Consider the following 21,482-nt stretch of genomic DNA (forward strand, 5'->3'; position numbering starts at 1 on the left):
GTTGATTTCAAGTTTCTAAATGCAAAATCCAAATCTTTGATAATATATATAGTATTTGCATAAAGATTTAACAATAAAAATGTTTTATAACACGATTTTACACAACAACATTTTTTGTAGTGTAAGCTTATATAAATATGATTGTATAAGTATATAATGTTAAGATGAGATGTTATGAAAACAATGATATGCATACATAAATATTTTAATGAGTTGTTATATTTGAACGGTTGCGATCTAATACTATATTAAACACTTATTATGTGTTATTTTCATAGTTTTGGCATCTAAATTTATAGTTTTTTATGATTGAAACTTAATAGAAAAACATGTCGTCGGTATTTCGTCAAGTTCGTCGGAATGTCGTCGGTATTTTCCGACGAAATACCGACGAACTTTCCAATTTTCAATGAAACCCGTTGTCGTCGCTATGTCGTCGGTATATTGCGAGGGATTTCCGACGGACCACGGCGAGGAGGAGAAGATTTGACCTTGATGTGGATAGCGGTAGAGCTATGTCGGAATGGAGCTTAGGGTTTGAGGTCGCCGACAATGGAATTTTCGTTGGCGAAGAAACGACGGTTGTTCGTTGGAGAAGCAACCACAAGGTTTTTCACCACTCCAAAAATGATCTGGATTCTTTTTTTTGTTCTATTTTCATGAACGATTGTTCATCATAAAAGAATTCTTGTTTGAAATCATGGGAGGAATTGTCTATATTTTGTTACTAAAGATCAGTTCTTTTTACCGTAATAATCTCGTTCTGTAAATTTCAATGTCCTTTTGATCTCTGAAAAAAAATATATATTTAATTTTGAGAAAAGAGAAAACAAAGAAAGAAAGGAAGTGGGACCTAGCAGTTACAGCTTGTTTTGATTTGAACCAATAAACGTAACCAAAAAGGAAGAAAGTTAGAAAAAAAGTGTTCTGGTTGTTGAAAGTGACTTATTGCGTTATAAGAAACTTAAAACAGACTCTCAGTGTAATTCTTTCTTTTTAGAACTAATTTTTTTCAATGGAACTCTTATCATATTTAATATGGACAAAATTGGAGATCGGAGCTTTAAAGTTACTTTGAAAACACAAAACTACAATTTTTATGAAACAAATAAAAATCTCAAAACTCCAGATTTGTGAAACAGAGAGAGTATGTTTCTACAGAAATAAAAAGTGTTTTCTAAAAAAAAAAGAAATAAAAAGTGTTACATCTAACTCTATATTTAGGTAAAATTATTATTTATATTTAGGTAAAATTATTATTTTGTAGAGCAACTTTACTTACAAAACAATTTCTTCAACGGCACGTTTTTGCTAGATTTTCCAATGGCTAATCCACCAGATCTCCGAACAAGCTCGGATCTTTGTTCACAATCCCAATACCAGACCCAATGGAGTAAAAGCTCTTGTTCGAACCTTAGGCTGTATTAGACTGCACAAATAAATGTATATACTTGTTGATTATTGCACATAAATGAAAGACTCTTTTGGTTTTGGATGCATCATAGTATTGATTCATGAACGAACTCTCTAGCTATGGAGGTTGTATATATGTATTCGCTTTAGCTATGGTTAAGGACTCTTGACGGAATCAATATTGATATTGAGGCATCTGAAACTTGGCAATATGATGTTTCGGTTCTTGTAAATTGTAATCTAAATATACATACTACGAGTTAGATTTGCTATCTTAATATAGAAGTTTTAGTGTCAAGTTGTAGAAGAAGAACACCATTACTGAACAGCTGTGTGGTCGCAGCATCATCACCATTGTGGTAGTTAATTGATTGATGGTATGCTTTCTCTATAGATGGTATCTTTTTACAACTGAGAAAAAAAAACAGATATGAAATATGAAACATAAGTACTTATTGGTTTTGTTTTAAAATGTGATTTGCAGGTACTTTGACCATCGACAACAAGAATGTGACCATTCTGGTTCAACGAGCACTGTTATACGAGAGCATGGAGAAATACTAACTGGGAGCTGAAGATCTAAGGATGGTTCTGAAGATCGATCCTAGGAATATAATCGCTAGAAGCACGCGTTGACCGCCTTACCAAAATGGCTGGCTAATCGATTGATTCTCTTACCAAAATCGCTAGAACACCGAGGGTTGTTACTTTCTTAAAGTCTAACTGTTCAATCAATATTTGTGGGATTTTTGGTACACGACGATCGATGGTATCGTCATCGTGAATAAAATGATAAGAAGATGAGCCGTAAGAATCACGTGACGTCGTAATTCGAAAACTTACTTTTGAGAAACGCTGCATGACAAACGTGAGACGTTCAATGCTATTACCAAGATTAGTCATTAACTAGTTTATTACCGTTAAATTATACTAATATGTTTAGGATGAACTTACTTCGTCTTCTGATGACCACCTATCTATCATTTAAACCATTTGACCGAAACGATAATTTCAAGTGAATAAAAAAAAAAATTGGAGCTCAACTAATCCTAACCCTCAGTCTAATTTCCAAAATCTCCAATGTTATTCAATTCATTTTTAATTTCCTGAAAGATTATTCGGAAAATGATATACATACGAAGCATTGATTACACACGCTCGTGGACGCAACACTCCAGATTCGACTAAAAAGTTAATGACATTATTGTCATACGTTTTTCATTGGCGAGCCAAAAAAGCTTATAATTTTGTCGTTATTTGGATTAAGTTTGTTGTAACCGCCGTGTATCAAGGAACATATGAGACTATGCGTATAATTTTAATATAAAGGATTTATTCTATAAATTTTACCCTGACTTTTTTTTTTTTCCATCTATTTTTATTATTAATTATAAAAGACCAAGCCTAAACAAAAAAAGGGGCCAAACAAGATTGAAGTTTTTCGGAAAGAGAAATGTAAAAAAAGCAAATATATATTTTTGTAGGTTGAAGAAAAAAAGATAGTGGAGAGCTTTTCTGATAAAATAGTGGTCAGAGTCTTTTGAAAAACCCTCATCATGCCTGCATGTAACGCCTCCTGCTGGGACCCACAAATATCAATATCCTGAACAACCGTTTATGGAGCAACTCGATTATAATTTTTATGTGATTAACTTACTTTAATTTAATGGAATAATCATTCTACCAATCCCAAAAATAATTAGATAAAATACAGAGAAAAAAAGCGTTCTTTAACAAATTTGATAATGAATGAATAGAATAAACTTTATTATATTTTTGATGTATTTCACTTTCACTATTTTATTTATTTTTAATTCACTGGTTCTTTTGTGATAAAAAAATAATAATTCACTGGTTCTTATTAGTTCACCAATCACAGCTTCTACATATATGTCTTAAAGCTACAAAATATTTAGTTTTAAATATGTGTAATACACAGAATAAATTAGTGCCAATGTTCTTTTGTGTACATAGAGAAATAGAGAAAGATACTCACCGTATAGGGAGTAGAAACCCGAGAAGATTCGGATCTTTCCATGAAGAAGAACAATACTTTTATTTTTAGAGATTTAGGAAGGATGGCTCTTTTTTGGAGGGGGAGGGGCAATAAGCTATTTATAATACCATTTCTTTTGTTTTATATCAATCGTATTAATTTACCAAAATAATTTAAATCAACAGACTAAAATTAAAACAGAAAACATATTTTTAGGAGATATTTTTATAAAAAACTGTATATTTAACAATTTAAAGGTTATAATATAAATTTGCATCTAAAGTAAAAAACTTACGATCTCTACCGATCATGCTTTTAGATAATATAATAAATTGGACAGTCTTTACATAGTTTTTATATCATAAACTGATAAAATTACTTAATTTAGTTATGCTAATATATTATGTTTTACCAAAGTTACATTCTTAACTAAGTCTTATACTTTCAGAAATAGACTTTAAATGAATATAAATCCAGTAATCATTATTAAAAAATCTTGCACATAAATAATTTATTTAAAATAAAATAGGAGTATCTAATAAATAAAATATGAAACCATATTTACTTATAAGAATACTACAATTAGTTTTTAAATTTATGATACACTAATTATATTTAAAATATTTATTCAAAAATAAATATAAAAGATATGAAATGAAAGTAAAACTACCAGTTATCATAAAAAGTTATCAGATCTAAAAGTTAGTTTTTAACTTTTTATGTATGCTAGTGGTGACACATTAAATGTCATAATTTAGTATTTAATATAACTCTATATATAAATAGAATTATAAATATGAAAATCTATTAGTTACTCTTTTTTTTTTTTCCAACTATTTTTATTATTAATTATAAAAGACCAAGCCTAAACAAAAAAAGGGGCCAAACAAGATACCTATGGACCCAAAGTCACAAACCTAAAGCCCAAAGATAGGGTACCAATCCCAAAGCCCAAAAACCCACACAAGCCCAAAAACAAACAGACACGCCATTATCCTCACGCGACGCGTTTAATGCGTAAGTGGACACGTGTTGATCCCTCAGACAACGAGGAACACGTGTCGAACGGCCCTCACGTCTTCACCGCCAAGAGGTTCTCCGCCGGAGAAAACTGGAGTTATTCACCGGAGAGATTCCGAGAACAACTCGACAACGAAACCTCTTCACCACCACATACGAACCGGAAACAAGCTGTTCCACCATGAACAGCCATCGCCACATCTCGAGTCTCTTAGAAACACTTACGGATCTACAAAACACCAGGGAATCTTAAACCGCCTACAATCGATCCATCGCCATCTAAAAGATATGTCGGAGATTGAGATCGAGAAGCTGGAAAACTGAAGTTCTGTTTCGTAGATCCAAGAAATCCGGCGGCGTAAGGCAAAGGGCCTCCACACCCCAGAGTCATAAGCCGGAGGTGGCGGAGCTATAGAATCCTCCCCATCCCGGAGCCAGAAGAAACGAACATAAATCATATCGAAAGAGAAACCATTTCCCGATCGACGGTGGTACAGAGAAACCACATGCCGATCCGATATTTTTCCAAAAATCTTTTGTAGAGAGGGGTCGGAGGATTTTTCTCTCTCTCTCTTTACTACAATTTTACCCTGACTTTATACTGTAAAGCTTTTCTTTCGTTTGTCAACTTGTATAAAACATTTATTTGGCCTATAAATACGCTTCACCTCCACCGCAGGCATCTCCCTCTTGAAACCTATCATCAGAGAAAAACAAAAAAAAAAACAAACAGAGAATATGTGTGGCGGTGCTGTAATTTCCGATTTTGCCCCTAGCGTCACCAGAGCCAAGGGTAGGAAACTCACGGCGGAGGAGCTCTGGACAGAGCTTGATGCTTCTGCCTGCGATGATTTTTGGGGTTTTGACTCCACCTTCAAGCTTCATTCCTCCAAACGACAAGGTACTATTAAACTGATCGTACTGTCATACAACAAAATCATGAAAATGAGGAATATGAACATTTCAGATGAATCAGTATTATATATTCTTAGAATCAAAGCTGACCCTGGATTAAAGCTTACTAAACATCAAAATTTATATACAACTTTAATATTTTCAAAAAAAAAAAATTTACTATTATCAAGTTTAATATTATCAAAAAATTAATATAATAGTTTATGGACATAATTTTTCCTATGTTTAGGCGTTAAGTAGACAAGACCTTTTAAGAAGTTACACGAATACGAGATAAGATATTCTTTTCGGATTGGTAATGACATTAACTGATAAATTTTTGGTATCTGTGGGGTTATAACTGTAATTTTGCATCTTAAAACTTTCGAAGTGACGTTGAAAGATGAGGCGGCGAACAAAGAGAAGGAGCCGGCGGCGAACAAAGAGAAGGAGCCGGCGGCGACGGAGAAACGGAAGGAGAGGAAGAACGTTTACAGAGGGATACGTAAGCGTCCATGGGGAAAATGGGCGTCAGAGATTCGAGACCCAGAAAAAGGCGCCAGAGTCTGGCTTGGTACGTTCAACACGGCGGAGGAAGCCGCCATGGCGTATGACGTGGCGGCGAAGCGTATCCGCGGCGATAAAGCCAAACTCAACTTCCCAGATCTTCTTCATCATCCTCCTCTGGTGCTGCCATCATCTCCACGACCGGAAGATCAGCCTCCGGTGAAGAAGCTATGTGTTTCCTCTCAGAGCGAGTTGACTCGGTCTAGTTTCCCGGTGGAGTGCATTGGGTTCGGGAATGGAGACGAGTTTCAGAACATGAGTTGCGGATTTGGACCGGACTACGATCTCAAACAGCAGATATCGAGCTTGGAGTATTTCCTTGAGCTGGACGGTACCACACCGGAGCAGCCGAGTCTGCTCGACGAGTCCGGGTCCGAGGTTGATTTATGGATGCTTGATGATGTCATCGCGTCGTATGGATAAAAACATAAAATTAATGAGTGAAAAAATAAAGGCTGTAATATAAACCGCCGTTACTTTTTAACGTTTTTACCATTGCATGGAATTGCTAATGATATATGCTGTGGTTTGTAATGTGTGTGGGCGTTATTGCGACTCAAATCGAGCGTTGTATCAAAGGTTCGTGGTATTGCTATTTTATTTTCTGGAAAATAACTACTTGTGTAAATACAGATTTTGTAGGCAGAGAGAAGAACATAAAAATTGTTGAAACTCCTCGAGAAGAGAAGAGCACACAGTAGCGCCCCGTGCGTCCGGGCGCGTGCCGGCGCCGGTGGCTCCCTTCGTTGTCGATTCAGTCTAGGTTTCCCTCTGTGTGCTTCGATCTGTTGTCCAATCCAATATACTTTCGGATCTGGGCTAGGATTTTGCTCCGGGAAGAGTTCTGCTTATGGAGACCTTCAAACGGCGGCAATTCCTTTTTCTCTGGATTCTTGGTGAGGAAATAGGACGGCGGCTAGTCGCGACAATCTTCTTTGGAGGTTAGGGTTTGCTCCGGGAGGTGGAGGCTCCGTTAGTTCCGCCGTCGCCGATTAAGTTTCCGGGGGGTGGAGGCTTCCTCAGCTCTGCGTCGCCGGTAAAGTCTCCGGGAGGTGGAGGCTTCCTCAGCTCTGCGTCGCCGGATCTTGCTCCGAAGGGTGAAGGCGTTCTTTACCTTGCGTCGTCGGCTTTGTTTGCTCTTTAGATTTGTTTTAGGGTTTATTTTATGTTTTTCTTGCGTTGTCGGTCGAGATCCGTGGATGAACTCTCGTTGTTGGAAGAGAGAAGTGTCCTTTTCAAGATGGTGATGTTCCGTGCGGCGGTTATATTTCTCTAGTGTGTGCTCGAACGGTGGCGGTTGTGATCTCGCTCCGGCGATTGATCTTTCCAGTAAAGATAACACAAGAGTAAAACACGGTTGCGGTTAAGAGGGTGTGGAGGACATGGGCTCAGGTTTGTCACGGTGATGCATGCTCCTGTAGTGGCCGGTGAGACGCGTCCTTGCTCTGACGTAGGTTCTCCCGGTGGTGGCGACGACGCGGGTTCGTATCTCGAGGTAGGGCGAATCGCTCGTTGTCGGTGGATAGGTTTGTTGGGTAATGGACTAGGGTCTAATCTGTTTGGTTACTTTTCCTGGGCTTTGTGTCTGGGCCTCCGGATGGTTGTAAGGTCTCGTGGGCATCAGCCTTTTTTGGTTTTTAATAAAATTTTAGATGGAAAAAAAAAATACAGATTTTGTAATAAATTACCCGATTGTTATACGTACGTACGTATTATTCTCGTGTACCTATGAAAAGGTTATATATCTAATTAGTGTTTTTATTTTTTAAAGAATATTATTTTATCGGAATAACGATTACAAAGCTAGGACGACCAAGAAATATTGTTTTCGAAAATATAATATATAGCAGTGAACTAAATTATAAACCGAACTTCTGCTTCGACTTATGAAATTTACCTTAGGTAGATACAATCATACAATAGAGCTAACTATTGCCACCACTATTACTTCGCCCACGACTTAGGAGATTACCTTAGTATACTACTAATTCTTTTTCATTGCATACATATTACATACAACTTTTATGGAAAAAATATGTTAGAATATCAGTATTGATTAGAAAATTGAGATATTATAAATAATACTACTATCCATACGCAACTTGACAGTGAGGAGAGTTTATAAAAAATGGTGTAGTGATGCACCGATGTTAAGAAACTCATCGGTAGTGACATCATCATCATAAACCATCCATATATCATTCTATTCACTCTATTTCAAATTTTGTAATACTTAGTTTAGATATTAATATTTTTTTATTTTTATAATAAGTTAAATAGAATATAAATATTTTGATTAATATAAAAATTATCCTGCCATTGCGTAAAATTTATTCAATCGTGAATAAATAAATCTACAACTTTCATTCCGCAGATTTTAAAACTTTTCACAGATTAATTATTTTTTTTGCATCTTAATTATTTTTTCCATTATTCCGCGATATTAAACGATATTTGCCATTCAAAACCTATATGATATTTTAGTTAATCAATATTAAGAGTAAATATTGATAGGTAAATATTATTAATAATATTAATCTAAAATATAATAAATAACACATTACAAAATTATTGGTTAATCAATTTTCTAGAAAAATAAAGTAATTTAAAAAATATAAAACATTTTATATTTTAAACACCAAATTTTCTCTAAAATATCTTAGATTATTGATATAGTAAGTATTTATTTTCATCGGTACGATATGTATTAAAAAAACTCACCAATAATGATGTTATTATCACATGAAAAATAAGAAATTAGAAATATCGTGACCTTTTAAACAGATTAAAAGAAACAATATATAGCAACAACTTACAAACGAGATAAATTTTGGAACTTAAGAAATATATAATCGTTTGAACGTAAATTACTATAGTTACATAAACTTGATAGTTTTAAGAAGTTTATATAACTAACTAGGAGGTGGTTCGCGCGGAATATTATTTTATTGTTGTTAAGTATGATGTTTTTGAATGATATAATTATATGGTCATTATTTATTTGTAAAGAGCATGATTTAGTATTTTATTGTGTGATGTAATATTAGGTTATAGGTTAATATATTATGTGTTTGTCTTTTCAATAACGTGTCGTTGTGTGTATAGTAGTATGTTAGTGGTGAAATGAGCTTCTGATGTAAAGCATCTTGAATTTCAATAAATTTTCATTTAAGCATTTATTGATTCTAACATTAACGGTTTAAGCGTCAACATTGTATTTAATATTTTCACACTTTGAACACTATTTTTTTTTGTTAACAACGTCGAACATTATTTTCCTAAGATGCTTTTTCCTTTTCCGCATATTTTGACATGAGCCATCACCATCTATGTATTTCGTTTACATTTCCAGTGTGCGGTGTTTCTTACCATCACCAGAAAAAGACTCACATTCGTTTCTCTTGTTTTTCCTCGTCTTTTTCTCTTGTGAGATTATCTAATATTTGTTGTAGATCAGGTTTATGAGTTCCTAGTTGTGCGGTTGTTTCTCATGATGTTGTACGCTGTTCTGGTCAATATTTGTCCTCTTTTTCCTTAAATTTGGCTAATGTTAAGAACTACATCTCTTTGGGTTGGTCAGAGATTAGTTGTTTTTAATGTTGTCTTCCTCGTAGTTGGTTTGTCGTTGATAGTTACTGCTCGTCTTGGTTTTCAAGATCTAGTTTTTGCTAATTTAACTTTTACGTTTTCTTCATAAATCGAGGATGACTCGACGGTTTATTGATAAAATTTCTCTGGCACCTCATTAATTAAGATGCCAAATATTGTTATATTGTAAATATGTTTCAACTGTAAACTAATCTCATCGTTTCTCTAAATGTGTCTTACGTGTACATATAGATTTAGTGATAAAATTCCTCTGGCACCTCATTAATTAAGATGCCAAATATTGTTATATTGTAAATATGTTTCAACTGTAAACTAATCTCATCGTTTCTCTAAATGTGTCTTACGTGTACATGCATATGATTAAATAAATAATGTAGATTGGTTTAGATGCATGAACCTGAAAGCCTAGTTGATCTAATAAGAATGAAAGTGGGTCCTTAGGGTAACTTTATTGGTTCTAGCAGAAAACAAGGAATAAAGCGTAACCCAATGGTTTTATAGCTTTTCCTATGATGACTTAGAAATAGAGAGAAATAGAAAAACATTTCAAAAGTAATACAAATATATATATATAATTTACTGTATAAAAGTTGAAGAAATTTGACAGAAGTTTTATAGGATAGAACTAGAGATCCGTTGATTCTGAGAATACCCGGAAAACTAGAATAATCACAAAGGTCTTATTTAGTCTAAGAATGCCTAAGATCAATGTCTTCTTAAATTCGTTGAGAATACCTATGTTCTAGCCGAAAATAAGGAATAAAGAGAAATCTCTTAACTTTTATTAATCAAATCATAAACTTTATACAAATTTAAAGCCTAGACGGCTAAATATAATAAAACCATAAAATCCTAAAACAATAAAGATAACTATCTAAATTAATATAATTAATAAAATAAACAATAAAATATTTGAAAATATTCCAAATATTTATCTGCATCAATTATGGTCGCCGGTTATCAGTTCCGGCAAAGGTCCAAACTCATGATCAAGGCTAGATTCCACAAAAACAGGCCATGACATTCTAGTCTTCTCTTTATCCATCGTGGCTCTATGCTCTGCACTCTTATACTTCCCATTACTCATCCTCTACAAAAACATCAATCTCAAAAACAAAATAAACCCAATACTTATTTTGAATCTCTTTGAAAACCATGGTTCATGACAATGGATGAAGTAACCTAGAGAATTGTCTCCTTCCATTTTTATCCTGTAAATCAAAAAAACATTTTGCTCTTGGTGTTTTTTAGTCTTCCTCTTTTTCCTTGTCCCCTTCCGTTGCACCTAAATAAAGTTCTATGAGCTATTTCATTTTATTCTATATCCTAATAATCTTTGTGAGTTTGAATATATACTTGTATTTGTATTTGCTAACATATTAGACTAGTGTCTAAGAGACTACATATCGTTCTCACTCGTAGTATTTAGAGTTTTTAAAAAATAATTAAAACAAAAACTAATAAAATAGTATGTTAGAGCATGCGGAGTGACAAAAAAAAAAAGTTTCTTAACATATACTTAATGTTTTAAAAAAAATGATGAGAAAGATTGTAGAAAAAAAAGAAGCAAGCTTCTTCTTCAAAAATTGTTTGTACAAATCTTAGAAGCTCTTCTGCCATTTGGCAGTTCCTGAATAGTAGAATTTTTTTTCCACCATTTAAATTTAATTGTTTACCAATAATCATGCTTAAATATTAATATAATAATTATTAGAGACTTAGATTGAGAGACAATACACTAATGATATTGTGTATTGTATGTGTATACTCCCATGTCCTTATGAATTTATCATCGAATCCAAGCTCCATGATTTGTCTACACAAATAATAGTTAATTGTCCTGGACAAATAATACTTGTTCCAATAGGGAAAACATGGGAAAGGTTTTCAAGAATTAACTTACTTTTGGTTCTCCAAGAATCTCTTCCTCCAACATCTCAGTGTATAGTAGTAATGAATCCCAATGTTCTCGACGTCTTCAATGCTGTGTGTTTTCAGGTGTTATATGGGTAGAGAAAGCAGAGAAAGTACCTTTGAAGCTAAAATATGGTAAAGTAAAGAATTTACCATAGCCTAGAGGAGGAGGACATGGCTGAAGTAACTCTGGCTAAAGAAGGAAGACAGCCACCTGGAAATATGTATTCCGTTATGAAACCTGAACTTAGTCTGGTCTCATCGTAAAGCTCTTCAGGTACAGCTGTGAACTGTTAAACATTAAAACGATCAAGAGTTGTGCAACCATGAGAGAACCGTGATGGAGAAGCAAATGTTACCTGCATGACAAAAATGCCGTCTTTTGCAAGCGCAACTTCACAGCAGCTGACAAACGCTTCATAGAACTCATGGCCAACCGCTTCTATCATCTCGCTGAAACATCCGAAAACATGTTTCGTCATATCACAAATTTATTTTAATAAAGAGGGACAAAAAGAAGTGTTTACCAAGCTATGATTCTGTCATATTTCTGAGCATCAGATAGTTGGCGATAATCACAAAGCTTAAATGTAATCCGATCCTGTCGTTTCCGAAGTAATATTGTTAATCATAAAGCTTAATTAATGTTTCTTGTTTTAGATGGATTAGACAAAACCTCAAGTCTAGCTTCTTTCACTTTGGCTTCTGCATATTTAAGCTGTTCAATAGATAGAGTAATGCCAGTGTATTTGCATCCAGTTCTTCTCACAACTTCTACGGCCAAAGTTCCCCATCCGCATCCTAGCTCTAAGACCCCATGATTCTTCTCTATCCTTGCCTGAAATTTTGCCACCTTCGATTAGAAAAAAACAGAAAAAAATCGCAGTTCTTTGTTATTAAATCAAGAAAATGATCTTACCTTTTCAATCAAAAGAGTTATTTTTCTCATTTGTGCAGTTCTTAGATCCTCATTCTCTGACTATAAACGTGAAAATGGCGAAAGGTTGAAGTCAAATTCAGATTCAAGTAAGACCGAAGCCTAAAAATAGAAAATCCTCTGATGTTTTTCAGTGGCCACCTTGAATACTGCAGAGGAGTAAGCCATGGTATCATCCATGAAAAGACTAAAAGCTCCTTGCTCTGTGAATGAACAGAGAATGTGATTATAAACCCATAAGACCAAGGAATGTTTTATCAAGATTTCAAGAGAGGTAGAGATTCAAGCCACTAACAAGGTCATAGTGACGAGAAATGTTCAGAAAAATCAGGAAACGTCTTTCTCGGTGTCTGTCTCTCTGATCTGTTCATCTTTCTCGAAATTCATATTCATCAAAATATATGACTAGTATAAAAACAAAGCACCGAAAATGATTGCCTCCAAGATATTTTAAAACAAATAAATTTACATGATTGGCGAAAAAAAAGTATTGTTGTGGGTGGATACATTAATAATGTATATACATAATGGATTGTACATTGACAAATACAATAACATATAAGTACTAATATATTATCATTATCCTACATATAATACGCACGTACGGATTTACATCATTTGTTTGTAAGTCAAATAAATGCGAATCATTTTAGATCATTCCAAGTGGGCAGAAATGGACAAAGTTTGAGACTTTAGAGAAAAGCAATTATACAGAGAACACACAAACTTATTAATTATGTGATAAGCACAATTACACAAATTCTTTAGATTTAGGTTAGCCTAATTAAGTATTGAGCAGACAAGTTACATTTATGTTAAGCACAATTATAACACATAATTTATAGACCGGGCGTAATTGCACACACAACAACAAAAATTGTTTCTGTTTTATTGACTTGAATTTGAGTACAACATGATAGGTCAGTCAACAAATTTGGTATAATCTTGATTCGATTAGATGTATGGGCAAAATAGTCAGAAGATTATAATGCTATATAGTTTAAGATAATCATCATTTCATGATAGTTTCGGTTAATTAAGTAAAATATTAATCAGACCGAATAAATGCGCTCAGTATTAGATTACTAATGATTTTCTTGAAAGTGAAACAAATAGACAATCTCGCAAAACTATTAGATTCTGTCAATCTTTGAAACATTATAAGGGCAACATTATCAGGGTCGTTAGCTTAAGTCCTTAGGGATTAAAAGATTTAATTTAAATCAAAATTGCATTAAAATCGCTGGGACGCGTCCGTTTCGTCCTTAGCTAACATATTTTTTTTTGTCCTTAGGTGATACGTGTCGGCAAGAGAATGGTTGAAGAGTTTTCGTTATGGAAAAATCAAATTGGAATCCAGATCGACAATCAATCACACATACCCTTTCACACATATATGATACGAAATCCCTAAATCTATTGCAAAGCAAGCAAATCACAGTCTAAATACATGCAAACCTTGTCCAAAGTAGATCGAAAACATAAACCAAATACATGCAAATCATAAGGAGGAGGAACACATACCCTATAAATAATGTAGATTGGTTTAGATGCATGAACCTGAAAGCCTAGTTGATCTAATAAGAATGAAAGTGGGTCCTTAGGGCAACATTATTGGTTCTACTTAATTTTGTCCTTAGAATAAAGTAGTATTATTTTTTAGTTAGGGACAAATGCATAAGGACTTTTTTAATTTTGTTGATTATTGGTAGGATAAAAAAAGTCCTTAACATATTTTATAATATTTTCAATACAATCAATCACACATACCCTTTCACACATATATGATACGAAATCCCTAAATCTATTGCAAAGCAAGCAAATCACAGTCTAAATACATGCAAACCTCGTCCAAAGTAGATCGAAAACATAAACCAAATACATGCAAATCATAAGGAGGAGGAACACATACCCTTTCACCTTCGAATCGCAGAGAGATGCCTCGGGATGAAATCCGTCGAGAGGAGACGACTTGGGAGGAGATTCGTCGAGAAGAGACGACGTGGGAGGAGATTCGTCGACGGAGACGACTTGGGAGGAGGTTCGTCGGTTCATCGACGGGACAACGGTCACGAAGGAGATGCGTCGTTGAGAGCTAAATCTCTCTTTCGATCGCCGCCAGAGAGAATAAGAGAGAGACGAGAAATGTCGATCTGGATCCCAATTTGATTTTTCCATAACGAAAACTCTTGCCGACACGTATCAGCTAAGGACAAAAAAAAATATGTTAGCTAAGGACGAAACGGACGCGTCCCAACGATTTTAATGCAATTTTGATTTAAATTAAATCTTTTAATCCCTAAGGACTTAAGCTAACGACCCTGATAATGTTGCCCTTATAATGTTTCAAAGATGGACAGAATCTATTAGTTTCGCGAGATTGTCTATTCGTTTCACTTTCAAGAAAATCATTAGTAATCTAATACTGAGCGCATTTATTCGGTCTGATTAATATTTTACTTAATTAACCGAAACTATCATGAAATGATGATTATCTTAAACTATATAGCATTATAATCTTCTGACTATTTTGCCCATACATCTAATCGAATCAAGATTATACCAAATTTGTTGACTGACCTATCATGTTGTACTCAAATTCAAGTCAATAAAACCGAAACAATTTTTGTTGCTGTGTGTGCAATCACGCCCGGTCTATAAATTATGTGTTATAATTGTGCTTAACATAAATGTAACTTGTCTGCTCAATACTTAATTAGGCTAACCTAAATCTAAAGAGTTTGTGTAATTGTGCTCACCACATAATTAATAAGTTTGTGTGTTCTCTGTATAATTGCTTTTCTCTAAAGTCTCAAACTTTGTCCATTTCTGCCCACTTGGAATGATCTAAAATGATTCGCATTTATTTGACTTACAAACAAATGATGTAAATCCGTACGTGCGTATTATATGTAGGATAATGATAATATATTAGTACTTATATGTTATTGTATTTGTCAATGTACAATCCATTATGTATATACATTATTAATGTATCCACCCACAACAATACTTTTTTTTCGCCAATCATGTAAATTTATTTGTTTTAAAATATCTTGGAGGCAATCATTTTCGGTGCTTTGTTTTTATACTAGTCATATATTTTGATGATTATGAATTTCGAGAAAGATGAACAGATCAGAGAGACAGACACCGAGAAAGACGTTTCTGATTTTTCTGAATAGTTTACTTTTCTACTAACGTAACTTAATTTTTATGTTCCAGTAATAATTAGTTTCTGATGGGCTTAGTACTTTGAGTACGTTGGGCCAGATAATTGATATTCATGAATTACGTTGGTCCAGATTATATTTCAAAATCAAATGTATAGTTTTATATATTACATACTATAGTAATATTGTATAGTATTATATTTATAACTTTGCACTCAAAACACACCAAACTGAAATCTATATTATATCAGAAAATGTTTGGAACCATTACACACAAAATATATTAGAAGTCAGAATATAATAAAATTCACTGAGCAATTATATAATATTTGTTTAAAAAAATTTAACTTCATAATGTACAAAAAAAAAATCAAAACACAAGTTTTATACCAAATTTTGCGTTACAATAAAAAAACAAAAATTGCGGGAATAAAAACCCGCCCAACCGGACGGGTCATTATCTAGTTTGTTTTAAAATATCTTGGAGGCAATCATTTTCGGTGCTTTGTTTTTATACTAGTCATATATTTAAATCTTAATTATAGTTTATAATTAAAATTGTATTCCCTATTTCACATTGTAACAATACTAGCAATTATTTTTAACAAAAAAAAACACTAGCAATTATTGCAAACAGTGTATTGGACTACTAGCTCAACACAAAGAATTTGGTTCAGTTGTGTTTCTAATTCGATTTCTGCTAAAATGGATGATTTTCGTTATGTCATAAGGTATTAAAAACGGTTGATCATGGGCTTAGGAAAAGATTATGTTATGGTCTGAACTCCTCCCAAATCTTATATATTGAAACAGGAGTCACAATTTTGATTCATGTGTGATTTTTTTAAAAATAGACCTAATGGACATATTCCTAGAAAGCATGTTACATTTAAAATCTAAATTTATCATTTAAATTTTGGGCCTACCAGAAATTTTTATTGGGCTATCAATAATTTAGATGATCTATTGGATTTATAGATAGTATAAATTAAATAGATATAATTTAATGTTGTAATACTATACCTCCATATGTTAATTATTTAAATATTTATCGATGTTAACTTTTAAAATTATAAAGATTTTTTTTTAGATAACAAAAATCAGATTATCTAACTATGATTAATCTTTACTACCTTAAACCAATGAAAACAAATTTTAAACTATATAGTTTATTTTAAAAATTAAACAAAAACTAAATGTTTAATTATTTACTCGATAATATAAATCTATGAAGTGAAAATTTTAATTTTTAAAAAAATTTCTAAATTTGTGAAATGTTACAATATCTTTGAATATGACAATAAAACAATATTTTACTAATCTTTATATATATAGTTATGATTTTAAAAATGAAATAATAATCTGAAAATATATATATATAAGAAAATACAAATACATGTGAAATTTTGAAGCAATCTATTAAATGAAAAAAATATACAGTAAACTTATTATGTTTTAAAAATTGATAGACACATATCTATTATAATATATACCAATTTAGAATTGAAAAAAAAAAAATTTATATAAAAATAAATGAAAACAAAAATCCGCGCAAGATCTAGTAAAACAATTATAATAGACGTTACAAAAATGTTTGTTGGACTTTTTCAGTTTTCAAAAATTATACATACAGTGGGCCAAGATCATGTCAATGAGAAGAATGAGGGTGTTGAGGCGTTTCCTTGTCAAGTAACGTGAGATCAACAAGATTAACAAGCACATGTACCACGACATGTATATGAAAGTGAAGTGTAATGTAATGTGTTCAAGAACAACTGTGTGCTTATGGAGAGTATCCACAAGTCCAAGGCTGAGAAGGCGAGAGAGACAACACACTCTGGCCAGTTTGAGTCCAAGGGTTCTAAGAACAAAGCTAATATGGAAAGAAAGTCTTCCAGAAGAAACTCACTTGCAGTTACCGACTTACCGTTTGAGTTTGAATACATCGTAACAGTGGTTTTTAAGCTGCATGAATGTAATAGAACTATAGAAGGAAAAAAGACTCCGAACCTAGTAACTTGTTTGAAAAGACACACAAAACTGTGGTTCAGCAAAGCTGGCTGCATCATTCTAGTCTTTTGGTTTCTGGTATTTTGATAGCACTTTCGTTCATCTTTCGCCTTCTCAACAGATTCTTTACCATCTGAGTCCTTTGTTTCAGACAATGTCTCTGGCTTATCCTGAAAGTGAATGGTAAAGACAGACAGGTTATACATCCAATTCCACAAGAAAGAAAAATGATAGCATTTTAGTTAAGTAGATAGTAGGGGTTATATAAGCATAGCATTAAGCACAGTGATGGAACATACAGATCAAGAGAGGGCAAATCATCATTACTGAAATACCGTGAAGAATTTGGATAAAGTAGCTGCAATAGTGGTCTCCTACCATTCTGCACATACAATTGTGGAGTCATACGTTAAGAAAAAAAAAAACAAATACTGGAAGAACTCAACATTTTAGTCACATATAGCCTAAAGAAATCAAAGAGGAGAAGTCTAGATTGAAGAAATGACACTAAGTACATTAAAACTTTATCTTATAGTGCTTTTCAATATAAACGTACACAAACCTATTCTAACTAGATTCTTTAAGGTGCCTCCAGCACACGAACAATAATCTGCACAAGGTTGAAGAAGTTTCAGAAGGATCAGAAGACACGTGTATAGAATCCACCAATTTATTATTTGGTTCAGGGAAACCAACTTGGTCACTAGCTAGCTTTTTGTCATCAATTAGAAAGAAAATACATGCAAGCACACACAGTAGTCAAGGTATTATCTGAAAAACCAATATAAGTCAACAGCCAAGTAGTATAAGTGGCAAACAAAACTCCAAGAGAAAATAATTAAAGGTTTTTTTACCATACTTCCAAAGTGATCTGTAGCCATCTTTAAAACATGGCTTCTTTGATCATCCTCTCTCATTGCTTAGATAATCTTCTTTCTCTCCTGCAAAGAATATGATTTAGAACGTTATATATGGAAACTCCACCTTCAGTTCCTTAAACTAAATGCCACAATAGATGTCACACATGGAATCTGTTTATAAAGATTGTTTCAATATTTACAATAATATCTCAAACTACAGATGCAACCATTCAAACGTACAAAGCGTGAGGAGTGAATCACTTGTTGTATTATGAGCTGACGACTAGAAGAAAAAGGATTAACTAATACAACAAACAATTATAGAATGTACCTTAGCAGCTTCCCTGTTTGAACTTGGCCAGAAATTAAAATACAGTCTAATAGACCGAGAAAATTTAACTTGTAAAAATCGAAAAGAAAAAGAAAGAAAAAGGATCTAAATTGAAAATAAATAAATGTAGAGAAAGAAGAAAAGTCAAAGGCATCTGAAGTCCTCATTTACAAAGAAGAAAATATAATTTGTACCACCATTTTCTTCTGTTTCACATTTAAATTGTAAGATTAGCTTTACTTTATTTTCTTTTCTTTTTTTTGCATAAAATTAACTTTACTTTCTTTCGTTAAAATAACCGATGGATGGAGACAAAGCCATGTTTTCTTCAACTTCTTAATTAAGTCTCACCTCACCAACCCTGCCTCTCTCTTTCTACGCTTGTGAGTCGGTGGTGGAGATGTTTTCGTCGGGTCTTCGAGTTCTAGTGGTTGATGATGACCCGACTTGTCTTACAATCTTAGAGAGGATGCTCAGGGCTTGTAGTTACGAAGGTTCGAAAATCAAAGATAAGATCTTTGTTTTTTTTTTGGTAAAATGTTAAATAAGATAAGATCTTTGTTTTGTCTCGGTTTAGTAATTTTATGATGTTGTTGAGCTTTGACTTGAGTGTTTGGTTTTTAACTGTCAATCCAAAAGGAAGATCCTAGTTAGTTAGTTAGTTAGTTAGGAGACTCAAAACAGTTCTGTCTTAATTTGATTTGATGAATCTCTCTCTGTTTTTAGTAACGAAATGCAACAGAGCGGAGATGGCATTGTCTCTGCTCCGGAAGAACAAACATGGATTCGATATTGTCATCAGCGACGTTCACATGCCTGACATGGACGGCTTCGAGCTTCTTGAACATATCGGTCTTGAGATGGACTTGCCTGTTATCAGTACGTGTTGTTTTATATCTCTTTTTTAAGTTTGAATCTTTTTGTTCTAACAAGGATCTATTTTTTTCGTGAAATTTGTTTTAAACTCAGTGATGTCTGCGGATAATTCAAAGAGTGTGGTTCTAAAGGCAGTAATGTACGGTGCGGTTGATTATCTTATCAAACCTGTGCGCATAGAGGCACTTCAGAACATATGGCAGCACGTGGTTAGGAAGAGGAGGAGCGTACCTGAACATTCTGGCGGGGAAGACGCAGCGGATGACAACTCTTCCACTGTTAATGGAGGGAAGAAGTGGAGGAGCATGTTATGAACAAAAACTCTAGATCGCTCGATAATAACACACGCAGTAGTACACTGTATCTAGTGATTCTCTCCACAATACAATGTATCTGACACACTTTTAAGCGAATCAATCACTAAACTCTCTTCTCTTCAAGTCTTGACCATGGAAGACTCTTTCTTTTCAAGTCTTTGTTTCTTTCATATCTGCTCTCTGTCTCTTCTTCATTCTTCTTAATTTTACTCTTTTTAAACCCTAATAAGTTAATAACACACATATATCAATGTATAGACTTTTTTTTTGGTTCAACTGAAATGCATTTAATTAAAAATAGACTATTTTGACGTTTCCTCTTATTTTTTCCCGGCGTATTTGAGTAGTACATATGACAGAAATTGAAGACGTGGATCAAATCCACTGGGCCAATCGTGGGCTTAACTTTTAGTCTGCTTCTTAATGTGTGATCAAGAAAATGGACTATATCAACAGCAAAAACATTGGTAGTTTGATATAATATGGATTAGAGAGTTTGTTCAGCTAGCGGTATGGAAATGCTTGCAACACACGTTTCTAAACAAGATCAACATTTATGTTTTGCTGTTTCTCCTTTCTTATAGTGAATGAAGTAGTAATTTTAAAAAGGATGATACATATTTACAACCTCTGGGTAATGTAATAATTTTTGGTGTGATTTAACTGATGATTATGTAATGTAATAATTTCTTTTAATCTATAGGTAAAAACAAAGTTGAAGGGTCGCTAGAGACGCACATAACTGGTTTAGCAATTAGCATTCTCTATCAATATCCTCGCCTCTTCATGGGGCCGATGCTCTATATTCCCCCAAAAAAAAAGAGATGCTATTGAAGCTTTCGCGCGCGGAACTTAAGTTTTAGAAGGAAACATAAGCTCGATTCCATGTTTCATCCCTTTTAAACATAAGTATATATAGGGGTGGGCGTTCGGGTACCCACTCTGGTTCGGTTCGGATCTACTCGGGTTTCGGGTTTCGGGTTTTCGGGGTCAAAGATTTCACCCTCATTCGGGTATTTCTAAGTTTCGGTTCGGATTCGGTTCGGATGTTTGCGGGTTCGATTCGGGTTTGGATAACTCATTAAAATTATTTTAAAATTTTTAAAATTCATTATATACTTTAAATTTCTCAAAACCTATAAACAAAATAATATATTACATACAAATTTGAATAACATATGTCAAAATACCTAAACTTAACATATAATTTGATTTGGTTCGAATATTTGGATAGATAATCAATAGATATTTCAAGTATTTTTGGTGTTTTGAGTATATTCTAGCTATTTTAGACATTTACTTGTGACTATTTATATATATTTTCAAGTATTTTGGGCAATTTAAAAATATTTTATATATTTCGGATGTTTTTAATATACATTAAATCTAAAATATATTTATATAGGGGTATAGAAATCTATTTTGGATATATTCGGGTACCCGGAATACTTCGGTTCGGGTCAGATTCGGTTCGAGTTCTTTAAATACCAAAATTTTGAATCCGTTCGGATATTTAATCAATTTCGGATCGGGTTTGGTTAGGTTCTTCGGATTCGGATTTTTTG

The 21,482-nt window shown here is 33.4% G+C and overlaps 3 protein-coding genes across 9 annotated transcripts; 2 read left to right on the forward strand and 1 right to left on the reverse strand.

Annotated features, from left to right (window-relative positions):
- The first annotated feature begins 5,095 nt into the window (after window positions 1-5,095).
- On the forward strand, window positions 5,096-6,536 carry LOC106328432 (ethylene-responsive transcription factor RAP2-3-like). The gene is made up of 2 exons (XM_013766873.1): window positions 5,096-5,330; window positions 5,715-6,536. The coding sequence occupies exons 1-2, from the start codon at window positions 5,168-5,170 to the stop codon at window positions 6,311-6,313; spliced, it is 762 nt and encodes a 253-aa protein (XP_013622327.1). The 5' UTR covers window positions 5,096-5,167; the 3' UTR covers window positions 6,314-6,536.
- On the reverse strand, window positions 5,278-12,781 carry LOC106328431 (tuberculostearic acid methyltransferase UfaA1-like). Of its 6 annotated transcripts, XM_013766867.1 has the most exons (10): window positions 12,646-12,781; window positions 12,492-12,553; window positions 12,333-12,392; window positions 12,090-12,251; window positions 11,941-12,014; window positions 11,773-11,866; window positions 11,567-11,703; window positions 11,403-11,483; window positions 11,237-11,315; window positions 10,409-10,784 (listed from the first exon to the last, which is right to left on the reverse strand). In XM_013766867.1, exons 2-10 carry the CDS (start codon window positions 12,528-12,530, stop codon window positions 10,590-10,592), a joined length of 921 nt encoding a protein of 306 aa, XP_013622321.1. In that variant the 5' UTR covers window positions 12,531-12,553; window positions 12,646-12,781; the 3' UTR covers window positions 10,409-10,589. The 6 variants fall into 6 exon arrangements, with proteins under 6 accessions (XP_013622325.1, XP_013622323.1, XP_013622321.1 ...); XM_013766871.1 differs by lacking the exons at window positions 10,409-10,784; window positions 11,237-11,315 and adding an exon at window positions 5,278-5,350 and having other exon boundaries at window positions 12,646-12,775; XM_013766869.1 differs by having other exon boundaries at window positions 10,262-11,315; window positions 12,646-12,778.
- Window positions 12,782-19,004: 6,223 nt separating this feature from the next.
- LOC106332868 (two-component response regulator ARR1-like) lies at window positions 19,005-20,082 on the forward strand. 2 transcript variants are annotated; one of them, XM_013771365.1, is made up of 3 exons: window positions 19,005-19,218; window positions 19,451-19,576; window positions 19,694-20,082. In XM_013771365.1, exons 1-3 carry the CDS (start codon window positions 19,125-19,127, stop codon window positions 19,912-19,914), a joined length of 441 nt encoding a protein of 146 aa, XP_013626819.1. In that variant the 5' UTR covers window positions 19,005-19,124; the 3' UTR covers window positions 19,915-20,082. The 2 variants fall into 2 exon arrangements, with proteins under 2 accessions (XP_013626819.1, XP_013626818.1); XM_013771364.1 differs by having other exon boundaries at window positions 19,023-19,218; window positions 19,451-19,603; window positions 19,694-20,067.
- The last annotated feature ends 1,400 nt before the right edge of the window (window positions 20,083-21,482 follow it).

Source organism: Brassica oleracea, chromosome C3 (assembly GCF_000695525.1).
Source record: "Brassica oleracea var. oleracea cultivar TO1000 chromosome C3, BOL, whole genome shotgun sequence".
Lineage (NCBI taxonomy): Eukaryota > Viridiplantae > Streptophyta > Magnoliopsida > Brassicales > Brassicaceae > Brassica > Brassica oleracea.

Excerpts from the sequence above, each read along its gene's own strand:
- LOC106328432 (XM_013766873.1), top strand. The coding sequence starts at position 5,168 with ATGTGTGGCGGTGCTGTAATTTCCGATTTTGCCCCTAGCGTCACCAGA. Across the intron at positions 5,331-5,714 it reads TCATTCCTCCAAACGACAAG|TGACGTTGAAAGATGAGGCG; the intron begins GTACTATTAAAC and ends AAACTTTCGAAG.
- LOC106328431 (XM_013766867.1), bottom strand. The coding sequence starts at position 12,530 with ATGGATGATACCATGGCTTACTCCTCTGCAGTATTCAAG. Across the intron at positions 12,393-12,491 it reads ACTCCTCTGCAGTATTCAAG|TCAGAGAATGAGGATCTAAG; the intron begins GTGGCCACTGAA and ends TCACGTTTATAG. Across the intron at positions 11,704-11,772 it reads ACGGCATTTTTGTCATGCAG|TTCACAGCTGTACCTGAAGA; the intron begins GTAACATTTGCT and ends AATGTTTAACAG.
- LOC106332868 (XM_013771364.1), top strand. The coding sequence starts at position 19,125 with ATGTTTTCGTCGGGTCTTCGAGTTCTAGTGGTTGATGATGACCCGACT. Across the intron at positions 19,219-19,450 it reads CAGGGCTTGTAGTTACGAAG|TAACGAAATGCAACAGAGCG; the intron begins GTTCGAAAATCA and ends CTCTGTTTTTAG. Across the intron at positions 19,604-19,693 it reads GATGGACTTGCCTGTTATCA|TGATGTCTGCGGATAATTCA; the intron begins GTACGTGTTGTT and ends TTTTAAACTCAG.